The sequence below is a fragment of the Ambystoma mexicanum genome, chromosome 6q, assembly GCF_040938575.1.
Source record: "Ambystoma mexicanum isolate Mex_15411 chromosome 6q, UKY_AmexF1_1, whole genome shotgun sequence".
NCBI classification, from domain to species: domain Eukaryota; kingdom Metazoa; phylum Chordata; class Amphibia; order Caudata; family Ambystomatidae; genus Ambystoma; species Ambystoma mexicanum.
The window spans coordinates 348,819,926-348,839,061 of record NC_090937.1 but is presented as its reverse complement, the minus strand read 5'-3'; the positions used below and the strand labels follow the sequence as shown (position 1 = coordinate 348,839,061).

At 44.6% G+C, this 19,136-nt stretch overlaps 1 protein-coding gene across 4 annotated transcripts in view; it reads left to right on the top strand.

The window, feature by feature from the left end:
• The first annotated feature begins 683 nt into the window (after positions 1 to 683).
• Positions 684 to 19,136, top strand: part of FSD1L (fibronectin type III and SPRY domain containing 1 like) — a 707,922-nt gene continuing 689,469 nt past the window's right edge. For 3 of the 4 annotated variants that reach the window (XM_069630836.1, XM_069630834.1, XM_069630833.1), the window contains exon 1: positions 698 to 842. In XM_069630836.1, coding sequence (XP_069486937.1) covers positions 828 to 842 — 15 coding nt within the window. In that variant the 5' untranslated portion in view covers positions 698 to 827. Of the gene's footprint in view, positions 843 to 19,136 lie in introns of all 4 variants that reach the window. The other variant, XM_069630835.1, reaches the window with a different exon arrangement.

Here is a 19,136-nt window from a genome sequence, read left to right as displayed (position 1 = left end):
AATTACAGCATCATCAATTATCATATGTACTATAATGTATTTCACTTTTCATACAAATTGCTCTAATTTCTACTTAATTCTTAACTTTCAAAAAAAATCAATTAACTTAAAGTTTGAAATCGTAGCGATTCACCGAAGTCTACTTCTAGTTAAAGATGGCCGCTGCACATTCGTACGTCTCCAGTGCAGGACCTGTTCCTCGTCTGTGCTAGCAAAGGTTTAGAAACATTTTCCTTTCCCCTATTATGTGAAATAAAAAAGGGTAACGAAAAGAGTTCTGCTTAACTTGAGAAACGGTTGGAAGCACGTGAAGGTGGCGGGCAGTTTACCACTAACAGGTCTGCAATGCAACAGCAACTGAGTCCAAAAAATAAGGTAAAAAGCATAGATGACTACACATTAAGTTTACCTATTAATATTGCAAACTAAAACATGAAATTCCTTCTAAAAGAAAAAACACTAAAAGGGTATTTAGTATGTCGAAACAACATTATGAAGCCCCGGATCGTATAAAAGCAATATCGGTTCGTGCGAGGTCTTTGCTTAGAGCGGGTTTTGTTTTCTCCTTGGTTTCTCTGCCGTACAACGCCACACATCCTGGATCCCTTCTGAGATGGCGGCAGCATCTGACCGTGTCATACTCACGAAGTGCTTCTTTCGAGTCCATCCTCTCTGTTACTGACTCCAACCTCTCGGAGATGCGGGCCTGTGTGACAGCGACAGGGGCGGGGCGGGGGTGACAGGCGCTCGGCCGCCGCTCCCTCACCCAACTCAAGTCACTTCTCCGGAGCCGCCCAAGCAGCGCCTGGAGCCCGATCACCGCCACTATGGATTCCCAGAAGGTGAGGTACAGCGCGCTCTCTGACCCTGTGGTGTTCACCTGCTCGTGTCCGGCTGTGTCTGAAGACCCCCGGGCTTGAGCGGCTCTCTTTTGAGGATGGAGAGATACCACAACTGGCCACGCTGTGGCTGTGTTGGCCCCCCGCCCCCTTGTCTGGGGAGCTATCTGTCCACACCCCAGCGCACGTCTGCTCCAATCTGTTCACCCTCTGTTTAAAAACGAGAAACCCAGAGACTTGACGGTGTGGTGCACGTGATACCGTTAGATGTACTCAAAGGGGAAACAGTTAACAGAATTAGAAACCACTGAATGCACCTGCACGAGTGTCCTGCTAAAGCTGCAGAACTATCCCAGACAGATCTTTTTAAAGGGTAGCTTTCACTTTGGAGACGCTTTCTTGGCAACATTGGAAGAAACCCCCATGCATGTCATAGTGCAAGTGACCCACATTTGTATGGGAAGGTCCCTTCAATATACGATTAAAAAGGACGCATTTCCTGCTCTGACACTCTACAGTGTAGACGCGGTTTAGCCCACTCCTGAATAGCTCGCGCTGGACCAGTATTTGCACTGTGATGGATTACACGCCCCACCCCTTCTGAGAGGGATTGCGGGGTGGGGGCTCCCTCATTTCTTCATGCTGGTCTTTTCACTGACGCCTGCTTGGCCTCACGTCTGTCCTGTCCGTTGTTTGCAGCGGACTCTTGGGCTGCTTAGCAGCTGGTGGGAGAGGAATAAAGCCGCCCTCCTCAGCGGGTGCCCGGGACCTGCCCTGCGCACGCTAAGCATGCAGCATCCCCTCCTTGCAATGCTTTTGAGCATGTTCCAGCTGTGCGGGGCGTCAACTGATTCTCCGAGTGCACTGAGCATGTGGAATGCACCGCATCTTATTGTGTGTCTCTGGAAGCCACACCTAGCCCCATAAGGCACATTGCCCACAGATATCCGGCAAGGGCAGGGCTTTATGTGTGATGCGCTTTTGTTACGGGGAGCTACGAATTAGGCGATGTTAGAAGGTGAACAATTCAAACCATTGCAATTACATTTAGAGGGCGACCCTTTTCGGCCCGATCGCTTGTATCTGGTCCATAGTACCAAGACGAGTCTAGATTTTTCTCTGCACTCTGGTATTTGCAGTATTGCATTTTTATAATGTTGAACGCGACTAAACTTTAAGTGGCAGTAAGGAAGAAAGCCAGTACTGGGTCAAAAAATAACAGCTTATCACTGACCCCACCAAGCTGAGACTTATGCCTTTCTAACACACTAGGAATGGGGTTCACAATTTTTTTAATAACTGAGAAATGTTAACCATGTCTATCTTTACAGTAGTTTTTAGAGCCCCCCCCCACCCCAAATCCCTCGTTAATGGGAATGTGGAGATTAACAGATTAAGCAGGAAGCCCTTACAGAATTCCCATTTTCTAATAGAATGCAACATTGCCGACCAGTTTTCTTTCACTGGCCCTCTGCCTCTATGATCCTATGTGTGATGCCCACAGAGCTTGACTTGACCATCAAAGCTCTTAGTTACACCACTGGACGGGCCCTGCATGGTATGTAACCCCTCCTACATGCTACACATCTTGTTGCAATCCTTGCTCTGAGGATTTATTTCCGGGTCATGGATATGAAAGACACAGGCCAGTCCTCCTGAGCAAGGCTGGTGCCATTTCTCTGTGAAGATGAGGGGTGAAAAATGCATGTGAAGCAAACATGAGTATTTCGTTAAAGAGCTGGCGGTGGAAGTTTGCGGATTAGTACAGCAGTAACTTCATTTTAGATGACACTAGGCCAGTGGTAGTTTTCCAAAGACGCACACTGCTACTGGTATCAGAATGCTCCACGTGAGCTCTGGCAAACGCTCAGAGAAGCTGTGACAGTCCAGCAAGCCCGTGTCCTGTTGATGCCTAGCCCTAGTGACTGTAAAGTTTGTGACAGCCCACTAGCGTGGGGGGATCTGTAGCAGAGGGAGGGGCAGCACATGAGGTGGTAAACATCTAGGCGCTCGGATGGTTGTCAAGCTCTGCATGGTATGACTTGGATACCCTGTGGTGTACCAGTGAGAAAACGGAATGTTGCGTTGTATTGGAAAATGGGAATTTGGTATTGGCCCACAGTCCTGATCTGCTATAAATGCCTACATTTCCGCCATCTTTTGGTGAGGTGCTTCTTTCATAAGGCAGAAGCTGTGTAATACCTCGTATTTATTTAAACAATGTAGTTGAAATACATTGTGCATTGTGCTGCCAATGTGTAATTGTTTCTAGGCTGGCAGAGCCTGTAAGTAACTGCTTATGCTGTGGTAAGCTTCAGGCTTTGGCCACTGTCCACGATTTCAGAACATCGTTCCCCCTCCCATTCTCTTGGAAAAATAACCTAATTCTCTCTCAGTATTAGCCGCCTCATTCCAAGGATCTGACAGCTGCTCGCAGCATCAGTGCCGGTTCTTGAGACAGGAGCCATTAGGATAATTAGGAGTTAAAAGGATCACGTCGCTCAACAATACTGCTCTCGCAGGGCGGGCGATGTTTACTGTGTGGTATGCAGGTGTGGTATCTACATTCCCACAGTACAAACTGCACAACCTTTTATGATTGCTAAGTAAATCTACAGTACGAATTTTTTTCATGTCTGTTTATTAAATGGGTTTGGTGTCACCAGGGAGAAAACCGTTTCAGGGAAAACAGCAGCACAGCAAACAAGTTATGGATCTTCCTTAATGGAGACTTGTTGCAGCTGCATATTACCTCACATTTTACCTTCAAATAACGACGCTTGAAGGACAAGAATGCAATGTAAAGTTCTTGCAATACGCTTTTATACTGTAGTAGTGTCAGTGCGCTTAGGGTTTGTCCATAGAGTGGTGTAAAGGCCCCTGCCAGCAGGGTCGGACTGAGGCAAGAAATGGGCCCGGTCACCCAAAACAAAGTGGCCCACCCCTCGCCCCTTGGCCTCTGATGATCTCACCGGAAGTGATGTCATTTGACCCCACCCCAAAGTGACATCCCGGGAAGCGATGAAACACCACCTTTCACCCCTTGACAAAGCAGGAAGTGGCATCAAATAGCACTGTCCCTAAGTACACTAAATTACTGTGAATCCAAGCAGAGGTCCAAGGCCAAATGATAATATGTAATTGTATAGCACTTACGCTTAAGCTCTTTTTTATAGAACAAATATGCATACAGTATCACCCAACCTGTGTTGGTACTCATTTATCAACCTAGGAAGGATGAAAGGCTTTTTTTCCCTTCCAAACCAGCCCTGGGACGATTTCGGCACGGCCATGGGCTGAAAGGCTGAGGGGCCAAACCAACCCTGCCTGCCAGCGTTAGCCAGACCTTTAGTTTGCTGGGGGGAAATGATCGATGGGGAAACAGGAAATAAATGCTGCAGCCATAGGGAAGGAGGGAGGAATGCAGCTGGGGTGGGGTAGTTTTGTAATTGCATGGTTACACGCCCTTCCTGTTAGGTGGATTATAATCCTGCAAAATGGAGGAGGTGGATCTGTCCTACGGTTGGGTTGATGTGATCATTTTGACTGTTTATTCATTTGAACTCGTTATTGCTTTTGGCCCTTCCTTAGTGCTGTTTTATCACAAGAGATTGTGTCATTTTCCCGTATGCTTTGTGGAATCTGATTTACGGCATGAATAAAATGGGCATCAAGATTGGCTTTGGGTCGGTTATTTGGTATTTGGGATATTTGTTGTTTTTTTTTTTAACATCAAAAAATGTATTAAACCTTTTCGTCTGTTTACTCACGCTTACATTTTCCATGGTACAGTACTTGATGAATTTAGTTAATAATTCCCTTTTTGCATTGCTATAGAGAAACGAATAACCTATTTTTGTTATCAGAAACTAACTTGCTTTCGTGACGTTGTGCATTTTGTTTGTTACACATTTAGCTTTTTTGATTATTGTGCTTTAATTTTAGGTCGAATCCTTGGGATTTGATGCAGCCTTTTAGCTGGCTGCCTTTTGCGGAACCAGATATCAAAAGCTAAATAAAGCCTTTTACAGCCGGATTTCAAAATACGCTAGACACAATAAACGTGTAGCGATGGAACTCTTTGAATTTAAAGTCTCTGAAGCAAAACATCTTTGAGAGAGTAATGTGCGCACAAACAACTCTCCCCACATCAACTTTAGCACAATACTCCATTTTTTGCAAATGTGGTATGCCGAGGTTTAGATAAATACGCAGTTGATCTGTGCAATTAATGGGCTATCTGCTTTGTGAAACCAAACAGACTTGGCTCACTTGGTGTGCACTTTAATGTGGCACGTAGGGTATCCAAAAATGTTCTTGGAACTGCAGGCCTCGATACATTTCTTGCATGGTGTAATTTGCAAACTTTGCCAAAGAGAGTGAGTTCACCACCACGTGTAGTTGCATTCTGGGGGTGGTATTCTGCTTAACTTACCACTGTGGTCATGCCTGCCCCAACAATTCTAACATGCTCCACCATGGACCACATTGTGTATTTGTCTGGTTGCCCGGTAGCCAAGCACTGAAGGATTTGTGACTACTCAAGCGTGACTGTTGCTACTTGCTTACAACAGGATTATGCTTAAAAATCCCAGTGAACGTTATGGAGTCGCACCATGATTCCAGCCTTAACTTGCCTAGCTGCTGCTTGACTGACAATTTAGGAGGGTGACTTATTTATTTTTGGGTGTAGTAAGGTGTCGGATTATCTTTATGAACCCGTTTGTTGTATTGTCCTTACTCCTTGCTTTCAAGCAAAGGAACTCGTAGGAATCGCCAAAATATAGCAAATACTTTCTTGCCGGCTGTTTTAGGTTACATATATTTACATTCGTACCAAGACTATTGGTATTTCTTTGCATAGTTTTAAAAGTAGATTTGAAATGTTTATTTTATTTAAAAGTATTGACAAAGAAACCACAACATTCATATTTATTTTGTTTTTTTTATACAAAAAATTGTTTATTCCTTTTAGTTTTCAATTTTGTTTCCCAAACAATTTCAGATAAAAAAAGGTGCCAATTTCCTAATGCCAATGTTTACACGTCTCACTGCTGTTTTGAGCAGAGTCTAAAAAGTTTTACAGTGGCAGGCTATGTTGCTGCTCTTCAGTTGCTGCACAGAGAGGAGTTGTCCTGTAGGCTGACATCTACTCGCTGTGAATTCTTTAGAATGGCTTCTTACAATAAATGTGTGTGTGGGCGTGGAGGGCAGGCGGGTGCATTTGCACATGAACTTGGTGTGGTTTAAAAAAAAACGTTTTTGTGGACCTACACACAGGGAAGTGAAGTGACCAGAGAATCCTCTTCTCTTAGGTTCCATAGTCATGGTCCGGATCTGATTTCAGGCAGGACCCCAAAGCGCCAGTTTCACGCTGGAACTGGGTGATACATGGCAAGCTCCTGCTTCACTAGTGGTACCCACAGCTGCCTTTTGAGATCCTGTGTTAGAGGGGAATTGTTATGATGCCACTCTTTGTTAACTGTACATTCTGGTCTTTTAGAGCCATGGAGAATATTCGTATACATTTGAGGCTTTCGAAGTTCGGCAAAAGTAGTCCTATGTCTTCAGAAATGTTACAAAAAAAGGTATTAGCAAGGGGGCGGTGGTCTATACTATCTCTTCTAATAAAGATGTCACCACTTCTGTTCTTTCTTGGAATGTGTGGCAAGCTTTCACACCCCTTTCACTGTTACTAGGTGTAACATCTGTGCCTGGAGCAAGGAGGGATTATCCCTACCCCTAGTATGGGAGAAGGACCTGCTACCTTGGTACCAAGTAGAGACAGGTAGGAACATGTCAAGCTTCTAGATAGGGTTTATGACCTACCGTCCCTTCCCTAGTAGGTATCTCAATTTCGGGTTTCTAGATTTGAAAAGATCAAATAGTTCAGCTATCCATCTATGAGTAGTAGTGGTGTTAGCGAATGACCCACAGTTGTGAAAGATGCACCAAGATTTGGATATGCCACTCACATATTATGTATAAGTGCATGCTATAGATGTATTTCGAAATAAGGATTTGACCGCCTGGAGCTGAAAGCAGCTCCTGGGTATTCAACATCACTCTGTAAGTAGGAGCTATCTCTGATGAACCAATAGCTGTTAATATACTAGCCATACTCCCCTCCCCCACCCCTCCCCGCGTTGCCTGGGTCTGTAGCTGACCTGTACGTGAGGATCTACTATTGCCTTGTGTATGTTTATATTGTGTCCTAACTTCCTATTTTTGCAAAATCGGCAATCTCCTGGTATCACCTATACTGATAGCACAGGGCTGTACCATGCGCTGTGGAGGGAGAATGGGTGGGGTTGGTCAAATTTCACTATCACCAGTACACCCCAGACTAGTATGCCGACCATGGGCCAAAATGTCAGCACACAAACGGGAGCGTACAAACAAACTTTCACAAATTTATATAGATGTGTAACTCCCACATAAGATTCAAACTATAACTGTACAAATGATATACAACCATTATGCTTTAAATTCCTTCTGGATGTTTCCCAATGCTCATTTATGCACACACACACGTTCCCAAACATACAGATGTAATGTCACCTAGACATTTTTGCATAGCACCAGTTAGCCTGTGGAGCCAAATGGAGCTTCTGATCGACTTACTAGTTTGCCACCATTTTTGCCAGGCCCGCATTGTGAAGTTTGGTTTCCCATCCCGCACACAACCTCCATAGGGTGTGGGGTTGATTAGATGGCAAAAAAGCACTTTCGTTATCATTTCTTATGAGGAAGCTCTATATGCAGGGGCATATGGATTCTGAGGAAAGGGTGGTGGCAAGAAACGGTATAGCAATGTAAGAAACTGTATAGGAATTTAAGATGTGTCATGGGTCACAGGAAATGGATGCGAAGTCAGGGACTCGTTTGGGCCGGTATTGTGATAACTATGAACATGTGTGCATTAGACGTTCATGTGGTGGTGGTCCGTTCTATTTTAAAGGCCATTAAACGGGACACCTTGTATTTCCTTCTGTACTACATTTCTAATGTTATAAGAAACAGGGTTCTGTGACCTTTTTGAAAGGTCTCCAGAGAAAAAGGCCGATTTTATTTATTTCTTTTATCTGAAAACCGGCATTGTAAATGTCTTTTTTTTTCTCTGGAAACCTTTAAAATGCGGTTTCCCTTTACAAAAAAAATATGTATTCCAGGGGTTTCACACCTCGCCCCCTACCTCTCCCCCGGGATTTCAATCCCAACCCCTAAACCAAAACGCACATCTTTCTCTCCCCCCTACCACGTCCTGGTCCTGCAGAGCCTGTCTCCCCCTGCGTTCACTCGTGTGCGGCTGGGGCATGACAGTTCGCTTTAAAAGGACTGCTTCGTGACCGCACAGAACGACCTGCCTAAACCGACGGTTTAGTAAAAAGATCTTTTCACTGAGAACGGAAACCAACCATGTCTCGCTTCTTACTGTGCTCAAGCTAGTCCAGCAATCTTTTATTTTTTTATTTTTTCCAGCCACTCGCCTGTTTTTAGGTTGGAGAACCACACATGTGGGACTCCTGTACGTCACTAAAGTTTATTGAAACATCATTTTCTTTCCACTTCACGTGGCTTCCAAATATGGTCCAATGATATAAACACCTGTTTTAAACACTTTATAATCTTAATGGGGTCCTGTGGTACAACAAAATCCACTTCTCGTGTCCCATGCTTGAAGAGGCAAAGTTAATTGATCCAGAATGTCCCTGTTTCGTGATGTATTGTGAAATCATTTACTAAATAGCCTCGTAAAGAGGTAACACTCATCTAAAGTAGATATGGTTGCAATATTAGCGTTGGGCAAGGAATTTACCATGCAGTAACGGTCTGCACCCCTGAGATGATGGCAGAAGCGATGGGCAATTCTGCTGGGTGGTGGGCCATTTCCAAAAAGTAAAGTCAGGGTTATTAAAAGTAGCACCTGCTAATTGTGAGGGTGTGTGGCGGGGGAAAAAGGAGAGCTGAACATTTTAAGGTCCGGGTATGTGTCGTTGAGAAAGTAAGGTGGGAGTGTGCAGTTTACAGGGTAGAAAGAAGCCCAAACTCAATGAACACAGGGGGGAGGAGCTAGCCGCAGTCAAATAATTCAGGGGCAGTGTGGGAGAGTTTGTCCGGCAGTGGGCGAGTAGGAGTTGGTGCAGAGGGGACATTGCATGTTCGAAATTAAGATTTGATGAGAAAAGTTAAAACCAGCTTCCGAGTTGTGGAAATCACCATGTAGGCAGAAGCTACTACAGGGGAACCAGGAACTACAAGGAGATGCTACATTAATGACTCCACGTAGATAGGTGAGGAAATGGCAAGTGTAGCTGCGGCAAGCAGCAGCTGGTTTGGTATGCCGAATGCACACCAGCAGATAGTGCCCTTGTTTATTTCCAGCTGCCCGATTGTGCTGCCACTGCAGGGTGCCAATTATGCCCCTAATAACCCGTGCCTATTAGTTTGTATTGCCACAGCAGAGGCTGTTAAGTTGCTACCCTTTTGGATAGCCACATGAGAAATTACTTCAGGCCGTAGATCACTGCATGCCCAAGAAGAAAGCTTACAAATGACAGTGTCTCCGCTCTTGTATTTTACAGTCTATTGGACGTGTATACCCTTGTTTATGTTTTGTAAACGTTCAACCACCACACGGAAATGTGGTTGAGTGTATTTGTATCCATGAAACACATATGCAAACGGGTGCTACCATTTTTAGTTCCTTCTCATTTTGATTTGGAGTAATGAAATCATGACGCCCAGTCTCTTAGCATTACTTCTCTTGCATACCTCCCTTTGACGTGCTGAAAGTTGCAGGAAGGAATTTGCGTTCCTCTGTTAATCTGGACACTCTTTCCACTATTCATTCTACTTATGACTCTTTTATATTGTGCCAAAATGCAATATTCTTCTGACCTTATTAATTCTTCTGCTCACCCTCACTGTTATTATTTTTTTTTTTAAAGTTCTCCCGTCTACTCCTACACCTAATCCTCTGTCGCTATTGTTAGAATTTCTAATTCTTTAGAAACTGTTTCTCAGTTACACTCTTCTGTTATTCTGTCTTCACTGATTCCACTTCTTCCCCTGGATTCCTTCTATTTCCACTTTCACGCCCACTTAGAGAAAGACAATGGGCCTCATTACGATCGTGGCGGTCCGGAAATAACGGTGGCGGTAAACCCGCCGCCACCGTTGTTTCCGGACCGCCTGATCCCGACCCCTGCAGGCGGGAGGTGATGTTCCCGCCAGGTCTGACCTGGCGGGTTTAACACCGCCCGCCTGCAGGCGGACGAGGAAACACCGGCAGCATTACAAGATGCTGCCGGTGTTTCCATGATCCCGATTCCCATTGAGTCCCATAGGACTCAATGGGAATGAGGATTTACACCATTCCGCCTCCGTGATTCCCGGAAAACCGGGGTTGTGATGCCCCGGTAATTCCGGGAGTCACGGAGGCGGAATGGTAATACGAGTCCGGCGTTAACCAGGCGGTTTTACCGCCTCGGTTAACGCCGGACTCGTAATGAGGCCCAATGTCCTGGAGAAAAAGGTTTGCATTTGAGCTAATTTACATACCCACAATGCCTTGCTGTTGTTGCTCAGAACTGCAGGTGACCTTCAAGCGATGGCTACTACGTGGCGTTGTGGAATGTGTGCATTGGCTCAAATGCACTTTTCTATTTTCACATATCGGGTGAAAGGGTTTTTTCCTAATCTTCTTTTTAAACCCACCATAACTAATATATATAATTTTAAGTCGTTTGCTCTTGCTATATTGTCTCCACTGAGAAATGGTTTCCAAAATGTCATATCACTTAGCTGCATTAACTCCTTAAACTAAATTTCTCCCTCTCCTGCTCCAATGTTACGGCAAGCTGGTATCTAATGCAGAATGGAGATTGGATTACTACAGAGAAGCGGTTTATAAGGTGTGGAAAGCCAGATACAGAAGACAAACAAGACATGTTTCGTACCAGAATGCTCTTATTAAAGAAAAATAAGGCCTTATGTTCCCTATTTTAGAAAATAATGGTGCTCTTTCAGTACGTCTTACAAAGAAACTGTCCACACCTATGCTACCTTAACACTAAAATAAAGAATACCAAACTTTATCTCAGGATAGGCACACTTCTTCCCAGGTTGGGTAGTGGTGGCTGGTTTTCTGATTCTCCCCACTACCTGCCGTCCCACTAAGAACAGTTCATGATCTCTCTGGCTCTAGGCCTAATAATAGTTTACAATGCCTTAGAGTTTCTCTCAGCAAAAAGGATCTTCTTAGGCCGTTCACACAGTTCCATATCTATCCCGTCTCACAGGATGTGCTATCCTAGTTCGAGACAGCGGTTCACGGCTGTTCAGGCTTGGTCGCTGTTCACAAAACAGAAAACTAACCTTTCCCCAGCTCGGGGCAACTTATGGCTTGTAGTGATTTGGGTAATTCCCAGCTTCACCCTGGCTTCGGCTGTGGAACTTCCTACCTTTTTGTGGAATATTTTGGGTCTTGGCCCGGTCTGGGCTCTTCAGCCTCTTCCTTTTTTGTTTTCTTTTCTTTTTTGAATGGCTCTCCCAAGCCCTCCTCCAGACCCCCTCTGCCCGTCTTCAGTTCTTGGTTTTCTCACTCCCTTGTGGGGTATTTGTGTTCTAAGCCCTCTGTGGTCTATGGGTTGTCTCAACCTCTGATGGGGTATTCGGATGCTCACCGCAATGTCGGCGATAGCCTTTGTCACCGGGCTGTGACTGTAAGGCCCATCACCCCCTTGTGGTGTTTGCGGATTCTCGGTTGGCTGTGGGCTCTGTTGTGGCCTGACTGTCCTCCACCAGCTCCTTGTCCGATGCCCCATACCTGTTTTCCAGCGGTAGTGTTTGCTGGGGGAGGCAGTCTCTCTGACCAGTGCGGACCCAGACTATTTGACTTTGTTCTGGTGTGTGCAGTTGGATCTCTCATCGCCCTCCAACCCACTGGACGGATGGGATATTGGCGTTGGTTCACCACTTCTGGCATGGTTTAGCCTACTGCTTACTCAGTGGCTCCGAGCCCCTCTGGTTCCCCCCTTCATTAAAGCAGCAGCATTCTCCAGGCTTCCTTGGTGTACGACCCCCAATGCCGTCTGCGTGGATACTCATCCAGGCTCCTCCTGTGAGCGTGAAACCCTCCCTCCGCGGTGCAGGCGGGCATTTCTTGCTCTCCAGTTGTGTCCTCCTGCTGTCTGGGACCCAGAAGAGCGATCTTCCTTCCTGGAACGAGATGGCAGAATCTATTGGTTGCACTCTGTAGGTAAGGGTGGTAACAAACACTGGTCAGAAACGAAGCCATCCACTTTCAAATAGCCCTATGCATTACTGGTCTGTTCATTATTCATTGGATATAAGATGAACTATGAAAAATGTGTTTGCTTTGAATGGACTTCACCAAACTTAAGATAAAGGCTCCCTATGATAAAGAACTATGTTAAACAGATAGTATTCAAAAACTAAAAGAAAAGTATAAATAGCCGGAGTTTAAAGGGTTCACCACTAAGAGGAAATGCTTTATATAATAGAGAACTCCTCTGCTTTTAAATTGTAACATCAAGCACAATGAAAGAAGTTAGCAATGGCATATAAGAACATTTATGAACTGATGTGAGAGAAGCAGTTCTTGAAATAATGGACAATTTCTTAGTTTGTCGCAAATGTAGATCTAATATTCCTTTTTTTCTTTTCGTTGTCTTTCTTCCATGATGGTACTTTTTAATTTATTTTTTGTTCTTCTTTTTTTCGTTTTGTAACCTGATAATCATTACATATCTTCGAACAATTATAATAGGAAGACGGCCCTAGGGAAACTCATAAGTGTTTGTACCATTTTTTAATTGTCCAGTCTTTGAAACCTGTGGAGGGTATTGGTTTCCATCTGCATTTTGGTTTAAGTACACAACCTGTTATTTTGAGCTGTATGTGCATGTGTGTGTGGCCTTTCATAGCAAGGGTGCACATTGAACGTGCTGGCTTCCTTTGCCCGACCCGGGAATTATGATGTAGTATTCAATACATATTTAATTTGGTTGTGCGTTGGCAGCAGTTGCTTTCGATTGAAGTATTACTGCATATAGCATAAGTAATACCGTATGGACCAAATCAATGAAAGGTTTAGGCATTATTAAATGATGGGCATCACTAAGCTATGTGTTGAATAAAAGCTACAGACAAATTAAAATATTGTTACTTGCAGTGACAGGGTGGAACTAGAACACAGGCTATGTGCAAGAAATTGGCTTTAAGTTTGGAGTTTACAGTCCGATGTTCTACAAAGTCCAAGATCCTGTCTACCATGGGAAAAGAAAGTAAGTAGAGAGTTCACCATCCACCTGCAATGAATTCAGATCATTAGCGCAGTTTAATTTGTCAGAGGACAGTATGCGCATTATCCAAGCGGCCAGGAAACCTTCTATGAGGTCTCCATATAGGAGCAAGTGATTTTTGCCACTGGTGCTTAGCTAAGCAGCTGGACCCCAGGCACGCCACGATTGACACTGTGTTCTTTCGTTCATATCTCCTCTTGCATCTTCGGGCATCCATGTCTTGTCTTGCAGGACTTACTTGTCGGCTATTGCTGTCTACCTGTCCACTTTTAGCTGTTACTTTTCTTTGACGAATCCAGTAATTAAAAGGCATTTTGCCGGTCTATTACATCTTTTTCCTCCGGTATGCAATCCTCATCCCAAATGGGATTTGAATGTGGTCTTCAACGCCTTATGCCGTAAACCATTTGAACCCATAGCCACTACTGATCTCAAATACCTTTCTTTTAAGGTCGCATTTTTGATTGCAGTGACATCGGCAAGGCTAGTAAGCAAGCACCAAGCTCTGTCTGTGGAACATCCGTTCCTCACCTTCCATTAAGGATAAGGTTGTGGTCCGCACTCATCCTTCTTTCCTGCCTAAAGTGGTTACAGATTTTCATTTGAATCAATACATGCCACTACCTGTCTTTTTCTTTTTTTTTTTCTCCAAATCCGGCCTCAGAAGCCAAGAGAGTCTTCCACAACTTCGATGTCAGGAGAGACCTGAAGCTTTACCTCGACAGAACGAGTGAACTCGGGGGCTTCTCATATCTCTTTGCCACATTCGGAGACCCGAAAGGGAAACCTGCTTCAAAGGCTACTATCTCCCGATGGATTGCCTCCTGCATCTCTGAAGAATATACTATTCAGTGCCTTCAACCTCCGAAGGGCATTCATGCCCATCTTGTACGTGGCAGAGCATCTGCTGTTGCCTTCCAGAAGTATGTTCCCATGGAAACCATTGCCAAGGCGGCTACGTGGGTTTCCTCGTCAGCTTTTTGTAAGCATTATTGCTTGGACCTGAGCTCCAGGGCCGATGCCCAATTCAGCCAGGCTGTTCTCTAGAACCTATTTCAGTAAAAGAGTTTCCGTCCACCTGCACCTGTGAGGTGTGCTTCGGAATCACCCACAAGTATGGAGGAAAGGGGACGGGACGTAGGAGTATACCAAAGTTACTGACCGTAGTGACTACCTTACTCCTAGTCCATAGTCCCCTTTCCTCCATACGCCCGCCGTTCCCTCTAATAAGTATCCTGTATTATTGATTAAATGTTCTCAGACCTGGCGATAGAAAAGAACTGAAGGGCGATGTGTGGTGCGGAGCTCAGGAGGGCGGGGTCACAGCCACGTGCGGAAGTGCTCCGGTCCTGTCCCGAAGGACGGAATGCCCCACAAGTATGGAGGAAAGGAGACTATGGACTAGGAGTAAGGTAGTCACTATGGTGAGTAACTTTGTTATTGTAGGAGACCTGCCGTACAGATAGTGGCTGTACATTGTGACGAATCTGGACTATTTGTCCATTCTCCCCAAAGAAGAGCCACCGTTTTGAGGGTGGGACGTGAGCCCGCTCAGCAAGACCCTCCATAGGGGTCTGGGCAAGTGGGACCTCACTTGGAGTGACTGCCCTCTCTGGGACACGACTGCCCTCTCTGGGACACAGACTCCCATTCCGGTACGGAACTCCTTGTTCATACCACACTATCCAAAACAAGAGGTGATGGCTGGAAGGTTTAGAATTAATCTTACCCACTTGTACTGCTCTGGGCAACCCTTCAGACCATCGTTCTTTACCTGCCAAGCCATTACAAAAGGGGAAAACCCAAATGCAAAGGAGGGTTGACCAGAGCAATTGCTAGAGGTTTAAGATAAATTCTAAACCTGCCAGCCATCACCTTTTGTTTTTGCCAGAACACACTATCCACCTACATGGGAATTGAGAAGACTGTTGACCCTGTTTTTGATTCACTAAATAGTGATATTTCTTCAATCTCTTTGGCTTCAGATAATGCTGGATCTCGCTTAACTCCACAGTCCAAGAACGACCCCCTCCCCCTTTTGTTATGACGTACAGAAAACCACTAGGAATGTGAAAGTAGAGATGGAAGTCTACGCAGAGGCGAGCCACTGATGGGAAGACATCCTGGAGGGGCAGAGCCACCCTAGACCGCAGAGCCAACAGTAGAGTAGAATGGAGAGTGAGCGAGACGTTCGCAAGAGGCTGGAGACTGATGTCCTGACCAGCAAAGAAACCTGGGACATTAAGGAGACTGGAACGGTAAAGCGACCATATCATCTGGTGGCTCAACCACATGAAGGCTGTGGTGGGCCTAGGGCCCGTTAACTGATGGCGAGGCCAGACTGCAGTGGAGAGATCCGACCCTGATCTCTGCACAAGAAGTGTATTAGCTGCTGAGCAGCGGAAGGTAGGAAAATGCTCCTGAAGAGGTAACTCTGAGAGGGGCGAACAGTGATAATCAAGGCTGGGAAAGCCACAAGGGTTATGGGAGCCAAGAAAAACTAAATGGTCAGATGCCCCGAGGCCCTGCTGAAGTAAGCCTGTGAGGGCCAGAAGACTTTTGCTAGCCAGGGAAAAATGAAAGATAACCAGTTGAACTGGAGAGCGGGAGAACCTGGAGGGTTTCATCATTAAGCCCAACCCAGAAAATGTTTAAATACCAAGTAGCAAACGGTGGTATCGTATTAAGTAAACATTTTCTTCCTGGAAAGAGGCAACCATGTGGAATTAATGCATACAAAACCTGCAGAGAGGTTGAAAACTGCATTGAACTGCAATGCAAATGATTGATCAACTTTTATAGAGTGAACTGGAGAAAGATATCCAAGTTGGCCCAGGCAGAATTCTTATTGGCCTCCCTTTTTTTTTGTTTCTTTTTTTTTTTTGTTTCTTTTTTTCTTAAATTGGACTAGTTGGAGAATAGGATTTGGACTACGGACTGTTTCGTTTGCACTTTGATGAACACCCTTACTTTTAGTTTGTTAGGAAGGGAACTTCCCTCATAGCAGTAGGGCTAGATAGGCGTTTTCTTTTTATTTAAATAAAACATCCTTAACATGGCACATATTAGGCTGAGCCCTTCTTCTGGTTCGCCACAACACAAGGTAGAAGCCAGCAATGACCCAATGCAGTAATTGCTTTAGCACTTGCCTGCGGGGCTATTACAAACCTATGACCTACGTTATGCAAGTGTCGAAGCTGAAGGTGTCTTGAGGCGTTAGAGACAGTGTGTTAGAAAAGAGAAGGTCTTTCCATTTTAAATGTCAAAACTGGCATTGCGTAAAATAAATGAGCACCTCCCGTCCATAATCTGCTACAGCTGGACAACATCTTACAAATTGCAGCATGGCTTTCCTGTTGTCTGAAAGTACAGTTAATGAGAAAAGTATGGTTTTGGAAATGGTTAACTGCAGCAGACTGTTAATGTTGGTTCCATGTGTTGCTCTGATGCAGATGAGTAATGAGTAGGTCATAGAGTGACGGTATGGTAGCTATACCTTAATATGCAAAGTTGGCTCGGTCAAAGAGTAAATAAATGTCTAATGTACAATATATTTTCTCTACAAAAAGTGTCAAGTTTTAAAGTCCCCTTTCTACTGCTAGTTTTATGTAGAATATTTTGGAGTGACAAGTTTTTGAATAAATACATCAGAAAAAACAAGACCACAACTTTTCTTTACAAGTGTATAAGTGAATGCATCTAAAATAGGACATGAAACCGTGGCGTACCACTAGACAGAGTATTTATGTGAGGAGTCCGTAATCCGAGGCGGACAACTAGTTGGAGTTTTCTCAGTATTTGGCATTTTACTTTAAACAGAAAATGCAAAGAAAACCTAAATAATCCTACTCTACCAGGGCATTCTCTACCTAGTCTAGGATCTAAGGGAAAATATCCTAGCGTACACAAGTGGCCCTCACACTAAACAAAACCACATTTAAAACAAGGCATAAACAACATAAATAAAAGATTACCAAATAACCAGTGACTTGGATAACTTCCCCTTGACCTGGGTAGATCTAATTCCAAGGAATGTCCAAAGTCAATTTCTCCCAAAGAAAAGTCTTAAATCAACTATTGAAACTTTCCAAAGAAACAAAGGTTCACACAAAACAAAAATCCACTGGTAACAGTTCCTTCTCTGTTTGTTGAAGGTTCCCTTCCCAATCTCCACAAAGAAAACACAACTAAAGGTAATCCTAGATAACCTATCTTCCAGATAGAAACACAAGTACCACTTCTGCTTCAACAACTGTCCTTCTTTTTATAACTTCTGCTGCGTCTTTTGTAGAACTTGTCAGGATGTTAATTCTAAGAGGGTTGCTTTCTCCTTGACAACTCCCTTCTGCCAATGGTATTGTGAAAGCAGGTTCCTTAGCTTCAGTCTACTACTGCTTCAACTACATTCAATATAAAGTGCTCTGACCATATTATAGACGACCACAGTTCTATTGTTTCTGCTGCAACTTGATACTTTAAGAATGTATCTGGCAACTTAAACAAGACTCTTCGACCTCCACAGGTAGGCAAGACACACTTCTTACCTATTTGATAAGAAAGGGCAGCCTGATTGTTCTTCTGTCTGCGTTACAGCTACCACTAGAATCTGTCTTGGTTCTAGACTGCTTCTTTGTCTCAGCTTTAACAGCCTCAGCGTTATGGATTGTTAATCAGTTCTAACTGTTTCTAGTAGTTACCCAAAGCGGTATTGCCACTCTTCCAGCCTTGGATTACCTCATCACCCTTCTATCAGAGGACGCTGGATTTATAATGGTGTCAACAACGTCAAAACATTGGTGGTTGGGTCTTAATCGGGCTGGTTTTACATTAGATAGCATCTCTCTCTACTGGCTTGGGCAATGCTTGTTCGCCTGGTTACTTCAGCAACTTCTACAACTACAACAATTTTATTCTGAATGTAACAAGAATCTGGTTTCATTAATGAAACTAAATTAGGTATACGCGACCGCTCTGAGGAAGACTTTCAACTTAGACTTTCGTTCCCTTTTCTTCTTACAGAGTTCTGCTTTAATGTGAATTGGGAATCACTTGCGTGCGGCCTTTCTTTGATGGAAGTGTTCTTGTAACAATTCGGGCATGTCGGGCAAGTCAGCTGCTACTTCTTGAGTGATTACCAGCAGCACTCTTCCTCGTAATGGACACGTAACCACTCCAGTAAGGGTTTTAATACAACAATGGAAAATGAAGCACTTTAACTTGTGCTAAACACGCGCTGGATACATTTCCTTTGTTGTGATGATTTCCCTGGGCAACAAACAACTTTTACTCGCTATCACTAATATGCAAGTGTTAATTTAGCAGTTTACAGTTACCGGCAAGGAGTGTCTTGTGAATAGGAGTCCGGAGCTTCACTCACCGGCTTCAAAATCGCAGCGGTTGCGGGTGGCTTCCACTTCCCACCTTCTTTCTTTTATTACTGCTTTAAGCACTCTTGGGACCCACATCCCTCTCCAGTGTGGGTGTCTCTGGTCCTGCCTCGACCGCAGAGAGTTTACTTACTTCTCTCCTACTTCCCTCGGCTTGCTTCTCACACGGGCCTTGGGTAGCTGCACAACCTCGGCTCTACATTCACAGCAATTGGGCGCATCTGTAAAGACTGCTAACTACTTCCAGTCTCTTCCAATACAGTCACAGCCAAACAGGGTTTGTGAGCACAAGACCAACTCGGAACCTGCAGGTGAAATCTGTTCCTCTCATTTCCGCCCCCCCCTTAAGTGGTCACCCTTCCTTGTGAACTGCCAGCCTCATGCTATTGCTTCTTCTGCTACTACTGCCAACCTTCCTGCTCCAGCTTTTTTCCTTTCTACTGCTCCTGCCTGCTGCAGCCTTTTATGACTCTCAGTTGGGGCAGTTGGCATTAGGTGCAGGCTTTTAGTATTAATTGCATGGCCCTGGCAAAGGCTGCTAGGCCTGCTTGCCTGTCCTTTGCTTCTGCATGCCTACTCGG